Source organism: Ipomoea nil, unplaced genomic scaffold (genome assembly GCF_001879475.1).
Source record: "Ipomoea nil cultivar Tokyo-kokei standard unplaced genomic scaffold, Asagao_1.1 scaffold2701, whole genome shotgun sequence".
Lineage (NCBI taxonomy): Eukaryota > Viridiplantae > Streptophyta > Magnoliopsida > Solanales > Convolvulaceae > Ipomoea > Ipomoea nil.
In genome coordinates this window covers 362316-377414 of record NW_017619129.1, presented here as the reverse complement: position 1 = coordinate 377414, position 15099 = coordinate 362316, and the positions used below count along the sequence as shown (strand labels likewise).

General features: G+C 34.2%; 2 protein-coding genes across 3 annotated transcripts; one reads left to right on the top strand and one right to left on the bottom strand.

Annotated features, from left to right (window-relative positions):
* Nucleotides 1-259: 259 nt before the first annotated feature.
* On the bottom strand, nucleotides 260-3484 carry LOC109155412 (cyclin-D-binding Myb-like transcription factor 1). The gene is made up of 2 exons (XM_019303112.1): nucleotides 3406-3484; nucleotides 260-2085 (listed from the first exon to the last, which is right to left on the bottom strand). The coding sequence occupies exon 2, from the start codon at nucleotides 2045-2047 to the stop codon at nucleotides 479-481; it is 1569 nt and encodes a 522-aa protein (XP_019158657.1). The 5' UTR covers nucleotides 2048-2085; nucleotides 3406-3484; the 3' UTR covers nucleotides 260-478.
* A 4716-nt stretch (nucleotides 3485-8200) lies between these two features.
* On the top strand, nucleotides 8201-14406 carry LOC109155413 (ATP synthase mitochondrial F1 complex assembly factor 2). 2 transcript variants are annotated; one of them, XM_019303114.1, is made up of 7 exons: nucleotides 8201-8372; nucleotides 9483-9536; nucleotides 10553-10622; nucleotides 11740-12237; nucleotides 12529-12703; nucleotides 13632-13909; nucleotides 14059-14406. In XM_019303114.1, exons 4-7 carry the CDS (start codon nucleotides 11782-11784, stop codon nucleotides 14164-14166), a joined length of 1017 nt encoding a protein of 338 aa, XP_019158659.1. In that variant the 5' UTR covers nucleotides 8201-8372; nucleotides 9483-9536; nucleotides 10553-10622; nucleotides 11740-11781; the 3' UTR covers nucleotides 14167-14406. The 2 variants fall into 2 exon arrangements, with proteins under 2 accessions (XP_019158659.1, XP_019158658.1); XM_019303113.1 differs by having other exon boundaries at nucleotides 9350-9536.
* Nucleotides 14407-15099: the final 693 nt, after the last annotated feature.

Genomic DNA, 15099 nt, shown 5'->3' with positions numbered 1-15099 from the left:
ATAAAATCTAAGATATGCAGAGAACCCAGGTAAAGCAGGATGGAGTACATATTTAATCACTATACAGTATCTACATAGATACATCAAATTAAAGAAGGGCACCAAAATCAACCATGCTTCAAGCAGAGAAGAATATAGAACTGGAAAAGTTTAAGTTGTAGGTTACAACTGAAGACCATTAATCACCATCCATACTGCTTTCCAAACAACACATAATGAAAAAAAAACAAAAAAAACAAAAAAAACAAAAAAACAAAAAAAAAAAAAAAAAACATAATTCAGATTTCAGAGATTACAACTTTAAACAAAAGCCACTTTGATCTTACATAGTCAACATGACAATAAGAAACTACAGTTATGTGTCACTTCAAAATTGCTTAAATCCCAGAGTTGAATATGAAAATTTGATATCAGCCACAAATGGTTCAATTTTTCCCAGACTTTTCATGGTAAATAACTTTGCATGCATTTCACATCATCATGGTACAAGAGGCTTGCTATCCCAGGTCTCCCTTACTTCAATTAAGGAGGGACAGTATCTTTTGGCTAGGACTTCAACTTGTTCCGAAAAGGGTTTGTTCCCATGGTTCCCTATGTGAAGAACCATTTGCCTCCAGCGCTTCAGACATATTTCTCCGGACCTATGTTCCACAAGATTATCCCAGTCCACATTTTCTATGCAGGTTTCATCCAAGTTATAAAGTGCACCAATTAGGCGATAATCATCAGAGTCGGACCATATACCTTCAGCTACCATAGGTGATGTTAACTTATTGTACCACTTCAGACAACAATTTGGACCATTACGTGTGGACAATTTATCACTAATTGCTGTCCAACAGATGTTATCCCTTAGCATGCCATGCTTGGATTTCTTGTCTTCAAAGATCCTCACTTGCAGATCAGTGTTGACTAAATCAAATAAGCTCTGGTACTCATCCTGAGACCAGTGTCCTCTCTTTACGTTAGGTAATTTTATTCTGCGCCATGTATCCTTCACGTGAAACCTGTGTCTGCCAAGTTCTTCAGCAAGTGATTTCCAGTCATTCCCGTGTAATTTATGGTGCCGCAGTACCAAAGCTTTTTCTTCTTCAGTCCATTGACGGGTTTCAGATCTTCGGAATAGTATTTGAGCACGATAATAGACTGCAACGTAAGGCCTATTTGGTAGGGCAGCTCCTATTTCCTTCCAACAGTTTCTTACTTCAGGGTGAGATCTACTATTTAAAACCATCTCCAAACCTTCCTCACCCAAATTACGTACCGCTATGTACTTATAAACGGCTTCTTTAATTTTCTCATCTTCTATTTTAGAGAACCGCTTACCTCGAATCAACTCCACTTCTTCATTTTGATCATTCTCACTCTCAGGAACATTAGACTCGGGAAATACCTCCAACTCATTGGAAAATCTCACTTTCTTCTTGCTATTTTTCAGTTTTGGATCTTTAGAACTACCTTTGACCTCGTTCTGGCTAATACTATCATTTCCCACCCCACTAGCCTGTGTTTCATTTACACTAAAATCTTGGTCATCCTCCCCCTTTTTCTTCTTGTTCTTTTTCTTCTTCCTTTTAACCTTCTCCACTTTACCCTCAGTGCAACCATCAGAGATTTTTCCTGCCTTCTTTTCGTGTTTCTTTTTGCTTTTACATATCTCAGTTGCAGTTGAATTTACATAACCTCCATCGTCTACAGAAACATCATTTGCAGTATCTTGGGACACAGCATGTAACTCATTGTTATCGCTTTCAACCTCTCTTTTCCTTTTCCTCTTTTTCGCTTTCTCAACAGTAATCCCATTAGTATCCTCCATAAGTGCTCCCCCTTTACTATCTCCTGCACTTTTCTTCTTTTTCTTCGTCCTTTCAACACCTTCATTATCACTCTTCTTTCTCATCAAATTTTCTTCCTCAACACTTTTATCTCCCTCAACTCCCACATCCTTCACAATATGAACAGGATTGGCAGCTAACTTATCATTGTTTCTCTCTTTCCTTTTCTTAGACTTCCTAGCCACCACTTCATCTTCTGCACCCATGACCATACCAGTAGCTTATTATTACCAACTTCCACTAGTAGCAACTGCAAAAATGAGAAATATGTCGGAGAGTAAGTAACCAATTACAATATTGAGTGTCAGAGTAAATATTTGTACACATGGTCGGTCGGTTACATAACCGACCGAACCGAAAAACCATAGAAATTTTTGAACTCCAGAAACAGACCGAAGTAGTGGCGGACCCAGGATTTTTCTTCAGTGGGGGCAAAGTTTAAAGAGGTGATTTTGTGGCATAAAGTTTATATACTTTCCTACAATATCAATGATCCTTTTTCAAGAGTGACTGGAAACTTTGGTGTATATGGAAAATGGCAATCTTCAGCAAGCACAAGGAAAATTAATTTGTTTTCTGGCACTTTTGCCCATAATGACAGTCACAATTGTTACCAAAGCTTGCAAATTGCAGTGCCAAGTATATTTCACATGTTCAAATTGCTTCTTCAGATTATGCCTAATCAAAAATTAGGATTATGCATTTATGCCTAATAAAAAATTAGGATTATGCCTAAACCCTAAACCCTAATCAATAATACAGTAGCAATATTAGGATTATGCCTAATCAAGTTCATCTTTTTCAGATTTTTTTAGCCCCAAATTAGGATTACGCCTAATCAAAAATTATCAAATTATGCCTAAATTAAGGGCAAGAATTGAGCATTTGAACATAAATTAAACCAGCAAGGCAGCAAATTAAACAAACAAAGGGTAGAACCTTACCTGGCAGTCCTAGCTCACTTCCAAAGTTCCAAATTGTCTAAACACAAGAAATCTTACTCTATATAATAGCAAAAACTTTTTGGCCACATCACTTGTCTAATGAATTTGTAATCCTATATAAAGTAAGATAATTAGACATAGCTATTCTATCAAAATATTACAGTTTGACTGCTTCAATTGTAGTAAATACTGTAATTGTAGTAATAAAAAAAAATGTATTGATAGGATAGTAATAGTTGTGTAAAGAAATCAACATTCCTTTGTTTTCTACTGTTTTGTTACAAGTTTGAAAAAAAAAAATCCAGTTTAAAATCTGACTTAATATTACAGTGATATTAAAACATTTCAAGTCAGAACATTGTTCATGCATTTCAAATCACTAAATATCAAAATTTCACATTTTTAGCACTCTTCATGTTGCAACATGAAAATAAAATTATAAAAATTTAAAAAGGCATCAGATTTAGTAAGTCATCATGACACTAAAAAGAAGTAGTTGAAAAAAAAATGGAATTAGATTTTTCAAGCCATCATCTAGCCCGCCCATACAAAGGTAAGTTAAAAATAGAAGGCATTTGTGAATATATTTTTCAGAAAAAATAAAATTTAAGGAAGAATCGACTTACCTTGAGGAAGAATCGATCTACGCCTTCTACAGTTTCATTAATCCGGATCGCACAGTGCATCACGGAGAGATGAGGGTTTAGAGAGAAGGAGGAGGGAGACGAATCGTTGGGCTGAATGAATTAAGGGTTTGGTTTTCCCTTTCTATATTTGGGCTAATGGGTTCGGGTTATGGGCTATTAATGCAGGCTTGATATCAAGCCTGATCTCATTTTATTATATCAGGCCCGATACAGCGATACTTATTTTTTAATGCCTGATACACTTTCATTTCGATATAACTATAGTTTCATTTGATATTTATAGACTCAAATATGTGAAAATGTTATTTTATTTTTTTATTTTATATACATTATAGTTTATTAAAACACCTCATTTCGATATAATTACAGCTTCATTGTACAATATACACTCAAATATGTGAAATGTTATTCAGTTTCATTTTATATACACTGCAGTTTCATTTCACCACAACTACAGTGTCATTTTGATATAACTGCAGTTTCATTTGATAATATAAAAATAATACGTGAGGCAGTGTCGGTTTAGATACATTGCAGTGTTAGTTTAGATATACTGTAGTTTCAGTTGGTAATTAACACAAAAAAATGCGCGCTCCGTTAACAATAATAGCGCGCCGTTTCTTTACTTAAAGAAACGGCGCCGTTTTGACCGCGGTGCATGTGCATCGCGGTCCACGATATAACAACTGGTATAAATATATCTATGTTGAACATATTATATATATATATATATATATATATATATATATATATATATATATATATATAATTTTTATATTTGTATCTATACATTTTTTAAAATTAAAATTTATGTACTGTACTCTAATTCAAAATTTATTATTAAATATTTTATAGTTAAAATATACAATTATTTAAATTTAGAAAAAATTGTGCCAATACTAATCTAATTTTATTTTTATTTTTTTTGTATGTGGTATACTTTTAACTATATACTCCGTACAATATATCTTTTTATATCATTTTCTTACAGACGAGAATCATGACTTCCAAGATGAAAATATGCCACCTAAACGGTTAGAAACAAACTATAATGGCAAATCAAATCAGTTGTTATCCTCAATTGAGACATTATCACTACAAACACCAATGAGTTGTGTGACGCAATGTAATGCAAACAAATTTAGGTTACATTATTTTTTTACACTTTTTTTTTTGAAAGTATGTTTTTTTACACTTATAAAGTACTCTACTCTATATTAGGTTAACTATGTTACTTTGAGAGTACAAATTATAACATTATAGTCATATTTTCAACAATTTGTAATCCCCTAACAATTTTTTTTTTTTAATTAATGTAGTTCATTTCTTTTTATTTTCATTCTTTTATTTCGCTTCTTTAATATTTGTATATTTATATTATATTAAAATAAAATATTTTATTGATTATCTTAATGACCGTGCATCGCACGGGTACAAACACTAGTTAATAGTCTAAAGACAATACAAATTAATTCTCCAAATTGCAAGTGTCAAATTAATAGTCTAAGCTTTAGCTAAACAAGCCTAAGCTTTAGCTAAATAAGCCAATCATATATAGTCAAAACTCAAAGCTCAGCTCGATTGAAAAAACCTAAGATTTAGCTAAACAAGCTTTGATTTGTTGAGCATGACGCAAGCTATTTGAGATCAATTTGAAAAAATACATAATTAAAATTTTAAAACATCTAATAAATTTAAAACAATTAAAATTTTAAAACGTCAAATTTAACAAGTTTTAAAAATAAGCAACGGGCCAACACAAACATATTACAAATTAGAAGTCACAAATCGATCTATTAAATCCATAAAATCCAGTTCTTTAAACCAGTGGCCTTAAAATATCTCCAAGCCTTCAAACTTTCTGCATCTCAACAACAAAAGACACAACTAATAGGTGATTCTGACTCAAGAGGATTGTTTGAGCTACTAATTCCCATTGTGGATTGACTACTAGCCACAAGTGTTGTACTATAATCAATGTCCCTCATTTCAGATGTAGATTCCATCTTATTTATGATATTTAGCTAAATAACATCAAGATATTTAAAAACCATGGAATATCCATATTCATAAGTCACAAAATACTAGATAAGTTAGTATTACCAAGGTTGAAAAAATCGCTAGGCGCCTAAAGCACCTAGGTGACTGACCGCCTAGCGCCTAGACGCGATTTTTGCAACACTAAGTACTATACTACACAAAAATTAAAGTACTAATCAATGTGTAGCATGTCACAAATAAAGTATATGTGATGAAAATACTGATCAATATGTAGTATGTCACAATGAGAGTATAGATGGTAACGTGATGAAAAGTGCAATTTTTACACAGACAATATTAGAAAATGGAGAATGCAATTTTGTTTCGAATGAAATATCAGTTTTCAGTCCAATGGAAAATTAGTTATGGGCATTAGGCCTAGAGAGGGTGCATCAATGCTGGCTGGCTGGCTGTGTGAACAATCGTTATGCCTTGGACCCGTGTGCAGCATGCTTGCTGGACACGGGTAACAGTGCCGTTAGGCACTGTTATCTTTTTTTTTTTTTTTTTTTTTTTTCAGATCACTTTGTTATAGAAGTATATGTTCATAATTTTATTACTATATGTTAATAACTATACATTCATAACTCCATAACTGTATGTTCATAACTCTATAACTGTACATTCATAACTCTATAACTGTACATTCATAACGTCATAACTGTACATTCATAACTCCATAATTGTACATTCATAATTTTCGAAGCTCTATGTTCACAATTTTAGAGCTCTATGTTCATAATTTTATCACTATATGTTCATAATTGTAAGTTCATAATGTTAGAGCTCTTTGTTCATAATTCGATCAATAATTGTACATTCATAATTCCATAACTGTAGATTCATAATCTCATAACTGTAGATTCATAACCCCATAACTGTAGATTCATAACTCTATAACTGTACATTCATAATCTTCGAAGCTCTATATTCACAATTTTAAAGCTCCATGGTCATAATTTTATCACTATATATGTTCATAATTGTAAGTTCATAATGTTAGAGCTCTGTGTTCATAATTTCATAATTGCATAACTGTACATTCATAACGGCATAACTGTACATTCATAATCAAAAAAAAAATATATATAACGCCGTTAACGACAAAACGCGCGCGAATTTTTTTTTTTTTTAACTAAATGACGCGTTTTTTTTTAAAAACGATGTCGTTTTGGGCCCGTGTCCACAATTCATTGTGGACACGGGTCCAGGGCATAATTTGCCCTGTGTGAAGGGGCCAAGGGGGCTGCGGCAAAATGCAGACGGTCGTTGGTAGGGGGTAGGAAATTAGGAATTTTAAATTCTGTAGTATAAGTAATCACCACAATAAATATTGATCAACATTTTGTCATAAAATTGATATTTAACCTTTTTTCAAACGGACCCTAAATGTTTTTTGTGCGATTTTAGTATGCTTGAGTATTGTATTTAGGGTCCGTTTGAAAAGTAGAAAATGTTTTTATGAGTCATTTTTCATAAAACATTTTCCTTTTCGATGTTTGGCTGCACAACAAAAAATTGTTTTTATGTGTTTGGTTCATTTTTCAGAAAATGATCAAAATTGTATACCTTAACATTTTAATTGTTGCAATGCAAAGAAAAATTTATCTTTTTAAATCTTTAACATACAATAACTGTGTTCATATATAAACCCCCAAAACAAAATTTATTAAAAAAAATTATTGAACTGGTTTCCTTGCCGGAATCCTTGTCGGTTTCCGGCAAGGAAACCAATCGCCGAAAACCAGATTGTTCAAGGAGGACCAATCTGGTTTCCGACTTCTGGATTTCCAAGTCGGAAACAAAATGTTTCCGACTTGGAAATCCAGAATATGATTTTCCAAGTCAGAAATCAAATTGATTTTCGACATGAAAATTCAAAATCTGGGTTTCCAAGTTGGAAACCAAACTGGTTTCTGACTTGGAAACACAGATTTTGGATTTCCATGTCGCCGACTTGGATTTCCGATTTATGGATTTTCAAGTCGGAAACCAGTTTGGTTTCCGATTTGAAAATCCATAACTAGGTGTTTCCAAGTCGGAAACCATTTTTCGATGTTGAGAAGTGATGTCTAGAAGCGAAGAGGTGAAGAAGTGATGTCGAGAAGCGAAGAAAAGGCTTGAAGTGGAAAATGACTTTTCAAAAAAAAAAAGTAAGTCATATTTCAGGTTTCCAAACACACACACCATTAAGGTGTGTGAGCTCACCATTGAGACTCGAACTCACAATCTCTCATATGAGAGTATAATCCGGGTGCCATCTGAGCACAAAGTGCTATATACTTGGAGTTAATACCATCTGAGGTCCTCCGAGTATAGTGGTTTTGCGATGTTTAATCCTAAACTTTCAAATCGACCATATGTGGTCCTTCGACTTTCAAACTTTACCATTCATGGTCCTAGTTAACCATCCATGGTCCTTCAACTATTAAATTTTAACCAACCATGGTCCTTTCATGAGGACCACTACTGGTTAAATTTCGAAACTTAAAGGACCATGAGTGGTTAACTTGGACCACGAATGGTTAAATTTGAAAGTCGAAGGACCACAAATGGTCAATTTGAAAGTTTAGGACTAAACGTGACAAAACTATTATACTCGAAGGACCTCAGATGGTATTAACTCAGCAAACTTGTTTTGCTGTTTTCAATTTTTAAATTTGATTTTTTATTTTTTTGGAAATTTCTTTTTGTTAGTAAACGCCCCTAAATTCCCAAATGGCTAAATCCCTAATCTGCTGATTCTGCTCCACACTTGCTCCGCGCCTCCGCCTTCTTCTCCTCGACGGACCACGCCGGCAGGCCCTCTACAGACCTCAGCTCCATAACCTCTATTTCCGGTGGCCTCCTCTCCTGCGACAGCGACACTGCGCCAAGCCCGCCAACCACTTCCCCTGTCGACAAAGGTAGGCGATTTTTCTTCCAGTTTTCTGGCTTTCTGGCTTTTGAAAGCTCCGGCCATGAAGTTCTTGCCGGCATTGCATGCAATAAATAAATAATTATTTGCGCTAGTAAATTAAGAAATATTGGGAATTAGGATTCTCAAACCGAACCGAAACAAAACTATTTTAAATTGAACTGAACTACAATGTTGAACCTAATGGTTTCATTTTATCAAAATAGAACCGAATATCCAAACGACCACCCCAAGTCAAAATCCCTAAATCTCCATTAAAAAAAAGTTTTATAGAGCAATGCTCCTGACTTTGACAACATGATGAGGTGGCGACGATGAAGCAACGACGGTAAGTGGTAGCAGCATAGCTTGTCAATAGCGACAATCTTCTTCTCTGGTGAAGCAGCACAAATTGAACTCCTTAATGTTTTATGAAAAATAACTTGGGGGAGGCGTGAAGAGGAGAAGCAGTGGTGCGATAATCATTTTTATCATTCCTTATGTATTTCATTCCCATTGTTTGACTTAAAAATGGAAATAAAACACCACTTTAATCTTTGATTTAGATTGATATCCTCAAAAATGGTGGAACCAAACACCCCTAAATTTTTAGTCTACGTCTTTTACAATGTGTGCCTTTTCTCCGTGAAGGTCTAAGAACTAAACTGGAAGTGAACTAGGACCAATTTAGAATTATGTAGTATTGCGTGTATGGAATTTTTAACTATTAATTTTTGAATAATGTATTTTTTTCCCCCTTTTTTGGTAACTGAGGTCAGCCGGTTAAGTCATTTGCTTCGGTCCAGTGGCGGACAAGCCCCACTGCCCAAAATTATTCAGCCCTAATACGACGCCGTTTTGGGGCTGTTATATATATATATATATATATATATATATATATATATATATATATATATATATATATATATATATATATATATATATATATATATATATAATTTTTTTTTTTTAAAATTCATTCTGAAGCGTGAGATTCTCCCGTTTCTTCTCTCCACCGTTCTTGGTTCTTCTCTTCTCTTCGACCCTTCCGTCTGTGCGCCTCTCACTTGTCGTCTATGCCGGCTGTCGCGCTTGTCTCGTCGGTCTCTGCCTCCCGTAGTCCTGTCTGCCCTCAGCCTCTTCAGCGCCACCGCGCACCACTGCGGACTGCCAGGTAAGGTTCTACCCTTTGTTTGTTTAATTTGCTGCCTTGCTGGTTTAATTTATGTTCAAATGCTCAATTCTTGCCCTTAATTTAGGCATAATTTGATAATTTTTGATTAGGCGTAATCCTAATTTGGGGCTAAAAAAATCTGAAAAAGATGAACTTGATTAGGCATAATCCTAATATTGCTACTGTATTATTGATTAGGGTTTAGGGTTTAGGCATAATCCTAATTTTTTATTAGGCATAAATGCATAATCCTAATTTTTGATTAGGCATAATCTGAAGAAGCAATTTGAACATGTGAAATATACTTGGCACTGCAATTTGCAAGCTTTGGTAACAATTGTGACTGTCATTATGGGCAAAAGTGCCAGAAAACAAATTAATTTTCCTTGTGCTTGCTGAAGATTGCCATTTTCCATATACACCAAAGTTTCCAGTCACTCTTGAAAAAGGATCATTGATATTGTAGGAAAGTATATAAACTTTATGCCACAAAATCACCTCTTTAAACTTTGCCCCCACTGAAGAAAAATCCTGGGTCCGCCACTGGATGCTATGTATTTTAGAACCTGATTGTGGATTTCTCATCAAACTTATACAGAGAGATAATGGGGGTATTGATATTTTTTCTTTTTGTGGCCTTTCTCAAATGGTATTTGTAGATTTAGGTTTGTCGTTAGTGTCATAATCTTCTTTGAGTGTTGAATCGTTTCAAGTGAGGTTGGTCCTTTTTTATTGCTGGTTAAAATTGAAGGTTGGCTTTTCTCTTGTAATGTAATAAGCTATCAAATTCATCCAAATATTTTAGGATTGATGTGTGTATTTGAAAACAGGTTTCAGTTGTCAGGCAAAAACTGTGGGTATTGATGTTGCAAGTTCTGTATACATAGAATGTTAGGCTGAATGAAAGATAATCCAACTCTTTGTGCTCAATAGCTGTTCACACTACTGCTCTGCCTTATTTATTTGTTGCCAATCTTCATGCATGGACTTATCTTTTCTGTATTACATTATTCCAGGTTTACTTGAAGAGCGGAGGAGGGGAAAAACATATATTCTTTGAGGTCAAAACCTGAACTTCCAGTGCAGGTAAGTCAACTAGATAACGATGACATTAACCTTTGGTTTTATTTTAGTTACTTTAATTTCTTCTTTCCATCATGGTTTTCTGACATATGCTACTTTTGTTGATTAATGCTTTTGCTGAAAAATCTAAATTTCTGCTAAAAAACCATTATAGAGACATAGTCTTGTATTAGTAAATACTTGAAACACCACAATTTACCTTTCTTGTTAAAGAGAGTTGTGTTAGTAATACATCACAAAATTGCAATTATTCATTTGTTGTAGTGTAATATAGTATTTTTTTTTCCTGTGTGCATACATGCATTAAGTTTTGAGCTCCATTCTAAAGAAGCGTAACAGATGAAAAGTAACGGTTCTCCATTTGAGCATTCATCTGATTTTCTGATGGCTATATTGCTTTTTTCAGTGCTTGAATCACAAACATTACAATGATTAATTTGTTTGTAATGCAATATAGTAATTTTCTATTCTCTGTTCATACATTAATTTTTGAGTTACATTCTAGTTCTAGAGTAATAGATGAAAAGTATAAGTGCTCCATTTGCGCATTAGTATAATTTTCTGATGGTTATTGAGTAACAGGGGTTTAATATTTTTTGTTTATTTAAAACTGTTCATTAATTTTATTAGATTCCTGTATATTATCATGAAAGATGTGAAATATACTTTTAATTGATATAGAGTACATCTCAATAACCAATCAATAATATAATAAACTACAGTATTTATTATCATGAATTCTCTACTGAATATGGGATTTACCATTGAAAAAATAATTAATGGATGTTAAAGAAATTTTTAATTAATTTTTTAGCAGAAAAGTGAAAACCAACCCAAATATCAGAATCAATGGAGAAAACATACCTTTTTGACTGAAAACGTACTGAAAGTTGACTGAAAACGGATTGAACTGAACATATCTGTTTGTTTTAATTTTGTTATGTTTAAAACCCAAGCCAAATTGGACTGCATACGCTTCTAGAGTGACTTAAATCTCTCAATACTAGGAGAAATGGATTGAATTGTTTCAACAGTTTGATTGCACCAGTTGTGAGCTAATTTATGTGATTTATTATAATTTGTTTTGGTTGATATTCTCTTATTTTTCTTAACATTTCAGATTTATCTGTTGGCCTCCCAAAGTGTACTGAATTGAAAAACTATGGCGACTGGGATCCTAGGAAGACCCCTAAAAATGTTAAACCGTTTCATCCTCAGAACCCTAACCTCCTCTGGTTCCCGAAACATCAGTGGCCTTGCCACAGCTGAGCAGCCCGAATCTGATGGTCAATCTTCATCATTTACATTCACTTCTGACAATGGAGATCGAACTGTTCAAAATACATCTAGCAGAGATGATAGTATCTATATAAAGGGACCCAAGAAGGATTCTTCTTCTCAATTGGATGCTTCGTCAGTGACGATGCCCATGTCATTCATGACAGGCTCAATTGTGGGCAAGAGGTTTTACAAGAAGGTAATCACGCGAGAGGCTGATGATGGTATTGGTTGGACTGTTATGCTTGACTATCGAACCCTCAAAACCCCTGCCAAGCGTCCTCTCAAGTGCCCCACTCGCGCTCTTGCCAAAGCCATTGCTGCTGAATGGGAATACCAGGTATCCCCCTCCCCAAACGAAGAAGGTTGATTTTTAGTTGTTAGATATCATTGTATCTGCGGAAACTGAATGGAGTTTGTTATCATAGCCTGTTATTACTATTAGGATCTACCAGCTGCACACCTTATGTGTTAACATTTGACTGGAGATAACTTATGATTGTCTTCTTTTCATATTTCCTGGGTATTTTGATTTATTTTTGTCGCTATTTTAAGATGCTTTCCTTTTCATAAGCTTCCACTTTTAAGTTCTATGTTTTCTGAACTTGGGGTATTGGAACTGTGATTATAGGAAGCAGATGGTATCAGACCCTTTACAATGCCACTGATGCAACTTGCTTGTACCGCATTTGAAAGAGTTCCAGTCACCAGACCAAAGATTATTGAGAACTTGATGAAAAAGTTCAATCAAGATTTAGTCTTCTGTCGTGCTCCAGGGGATAATGATCTCACAGCTATGGTTCTTGGTATGTTGTCTTGGAATATTCTCTGTAGATGTTTTATGTTTTATGCTATTGCACTTGTCAGATGATGTTTCTCTCAAAACTCATAGCACTTTCAATTTTAGTTAGTCCTCAACTATCAATTTGACCACATTTTAGTTCTTAGACTTTCAAAAATCCATAAAGTCTAGTCCTTTTCTGAGACTGTGTTGGGTTTATTTTAAAAATTTAAGAACTAAATGTGGAAATGTCATTATAGTCCTGTGATAAAAAGGGAATTAGTTTTTGTTACTGATTAAACACATGGGGGATTGTCATGTTGCAAACCCTGCCTAGACCATATATTGAGTTTTTGGTTGAATTATGTATTACACCACTTCAGAATTTTGTTTTGGTAGTTATCCTTCAAATTCAAATTTGATATTGCGCTGGTAAGTGCTGATTAGAGTGCCATAATAGCTAGGAACTGCCAAGGATTTTGATTATAGATAAACTTTCCTCTTTCCCTTCTTTTGCATTTAGGAGCTTTTAAGATAAATCTACTGCATTTTTGTTCTTTCAGTTATTGTCTTAATGCAGATGCACGACCCTGTTAATAGTTGTAAGAGTTAATTCCACTAGAGGTCCCTTGTCTTTGGTGGCAATTCCAAATTTAGTTCCAGACTATCGTTTTTGCCGTTTAACATCTCGGACTATTATTTTTTGGACACCTTTAGTCCTTCCCATGACTTTTTTCTATTTTTAGTAAGGGCATTTTTGTCTTTTTATATTTTTCTTTTGTTATTTTTTTCGGTTTCAACCGGTTTAATTGGTTTAGAACTTTTTAGCTGTATTTTTCACCATTTCTAGCTGAAGGCATAGCTGCAATACGGCTGTGGCTGTGCATTGTTTTAATTAGATGCCTGATTTAAAGTTTTAAAAGTTCTTAGTAGTATTTGTTCCAAATTTACAGAGCGTCAAGTGGAGAAAGTTGATCCTCTACTTCACTGGTTGGAATCAGAGTTCGGCTTCAAACCTGCTATATATTCCAGCTTTTTCGGTGGAAAGCAGGAGGATGGTCTTGTCAACGCCATTGAGGACTTTCTTAAAAAAACAAATGATTGCGAATTGGCAGCAATTGATGCAATCGCTGCATCTGCACACTCTCTAGTTATTGCAATTGGTGTGTTCCGTGGTAGATTGGGAATCGAAGAGGCAATTGAATTGATCAGGCTTGAGGAAGATTCGCAGGTCCGTAATATTTGCAACTTTCATTCCTAGAATTTAAACCCTCCCAGGCGATTTGTAATATTGCTTAGAATCTTATTTTAATTACAAACATCTATTCCATTCCCAATTTGCTCCTCAAGCTAAAACCCGGCATTGATTTGGTTGTGCAGATTGACAAATGGGGTCTGGTTGAAGGTGGGCATGACCTTGACATAGCCGATCTACAAGTGCAGCTTGCTTCTGCTGCTGTGTTTCTCAGGCTGTCAAGGAGTCATTAGATTTCTATTAAGTCTGCATAGTGGTAATAATCTTAGAGTTGTGATTCTTGAAGATAAAACGGCCTGTAGTATTAGTACATTTTACTATGTACTAGAGCATTTTTGCTATGGACTTGTGGTTTAAGTTGTGTTAGTTGAGGCAAACTATACATCATGTAATAATGTTGAGGCAAATTATTTGGTGTCTTGCAAGACGAAAATTGCACACAAGTGTTCGAGTTTATGAAATGATCTTGCAAAGCTTTACAAAAGGCTCATGGCAGCCTTTTGTGCTTTATTTTTATTTTTATTTTGGTATTATATTAAAAATGCGATGTGAAAATGGGATCAATTTTAAAAGTGAGTATTGTAAGGATATAAAAAAAAATTTAAGAGTCTGTTTATAAACTCGAAAAACGACTTTTTGAGAAGTATTTTTTAAGTTTTCTTTTGTTAAGAAAATACTCATATCAACGAAAAAATACCTTCTATTTTTTTTTTTTTTTTTTTTTTTTTTTTTTTTTTTTACTGAGTATTTAGTTGGAAGATGTTTCTTGAATTTTTTATTCTTTCGTCCCTCTCATCTCTCAAATACATTATTCTTCTTCCAAATATATTATTGAATATTTAGTTGGAGTATGAATTGAATATGTGAGAACTTAATTGGTAAAATTAATAATAGATGATTAATTTATGAATTATGGTATAATTAAATGACTATTTTGGGTAGGGAAGGGTTCAGGTGTGGGAATGACTTCCCGTGCGGTTGGACGCACCTTAAGCATTAAAATGACGCGCATCTTAGTTTATAACATTGACGTACCTTAAGCACATAATACACGCACATTAAGCACAAACCACACGCACCTTAAGCACAAACCACATGCACATTAAGTACAAAACTCACGCACATTAAACTCAAACCCAAGCACTTTAAATTTACCTAAATGCAAA

What these genes read in the sequence shown, in the direction of transcription:
- LOC109155412 (XM_019303112.1), bottom strand. Translation starts at nt 2,047, where the DNA reads ATGGTCATGGGTGCAGAAGATGAAGTGGTGGCTAGGAAGTCTAAGAAA.
- LOC109155413 (XM_019303114.1), top strand. Translation starts at nt 11,782, where the DNA reads ATGGCGACTGGGATCCTAGGAAGACCCCTAAAAATGTTAAACCGTTTC. An exon ending in CTGCTGAATGGGAATACCAG is followed by an intron (nt 12,238 to 12,528) that starts GTATCCCCCTCC and finishes CTGTGATTATAG; the next exon opens with GAAGCAGATGGTATCAGACC. An exon ending in GGCTTGAGGAAGATTCGCAG is followed by an intron (nt 13,910 to 14,058) that starts GTCCGTAATATT and finishes TTGGTTGTGCAG; the next exon opens with ATTGACAAATGGGGTCTGGT.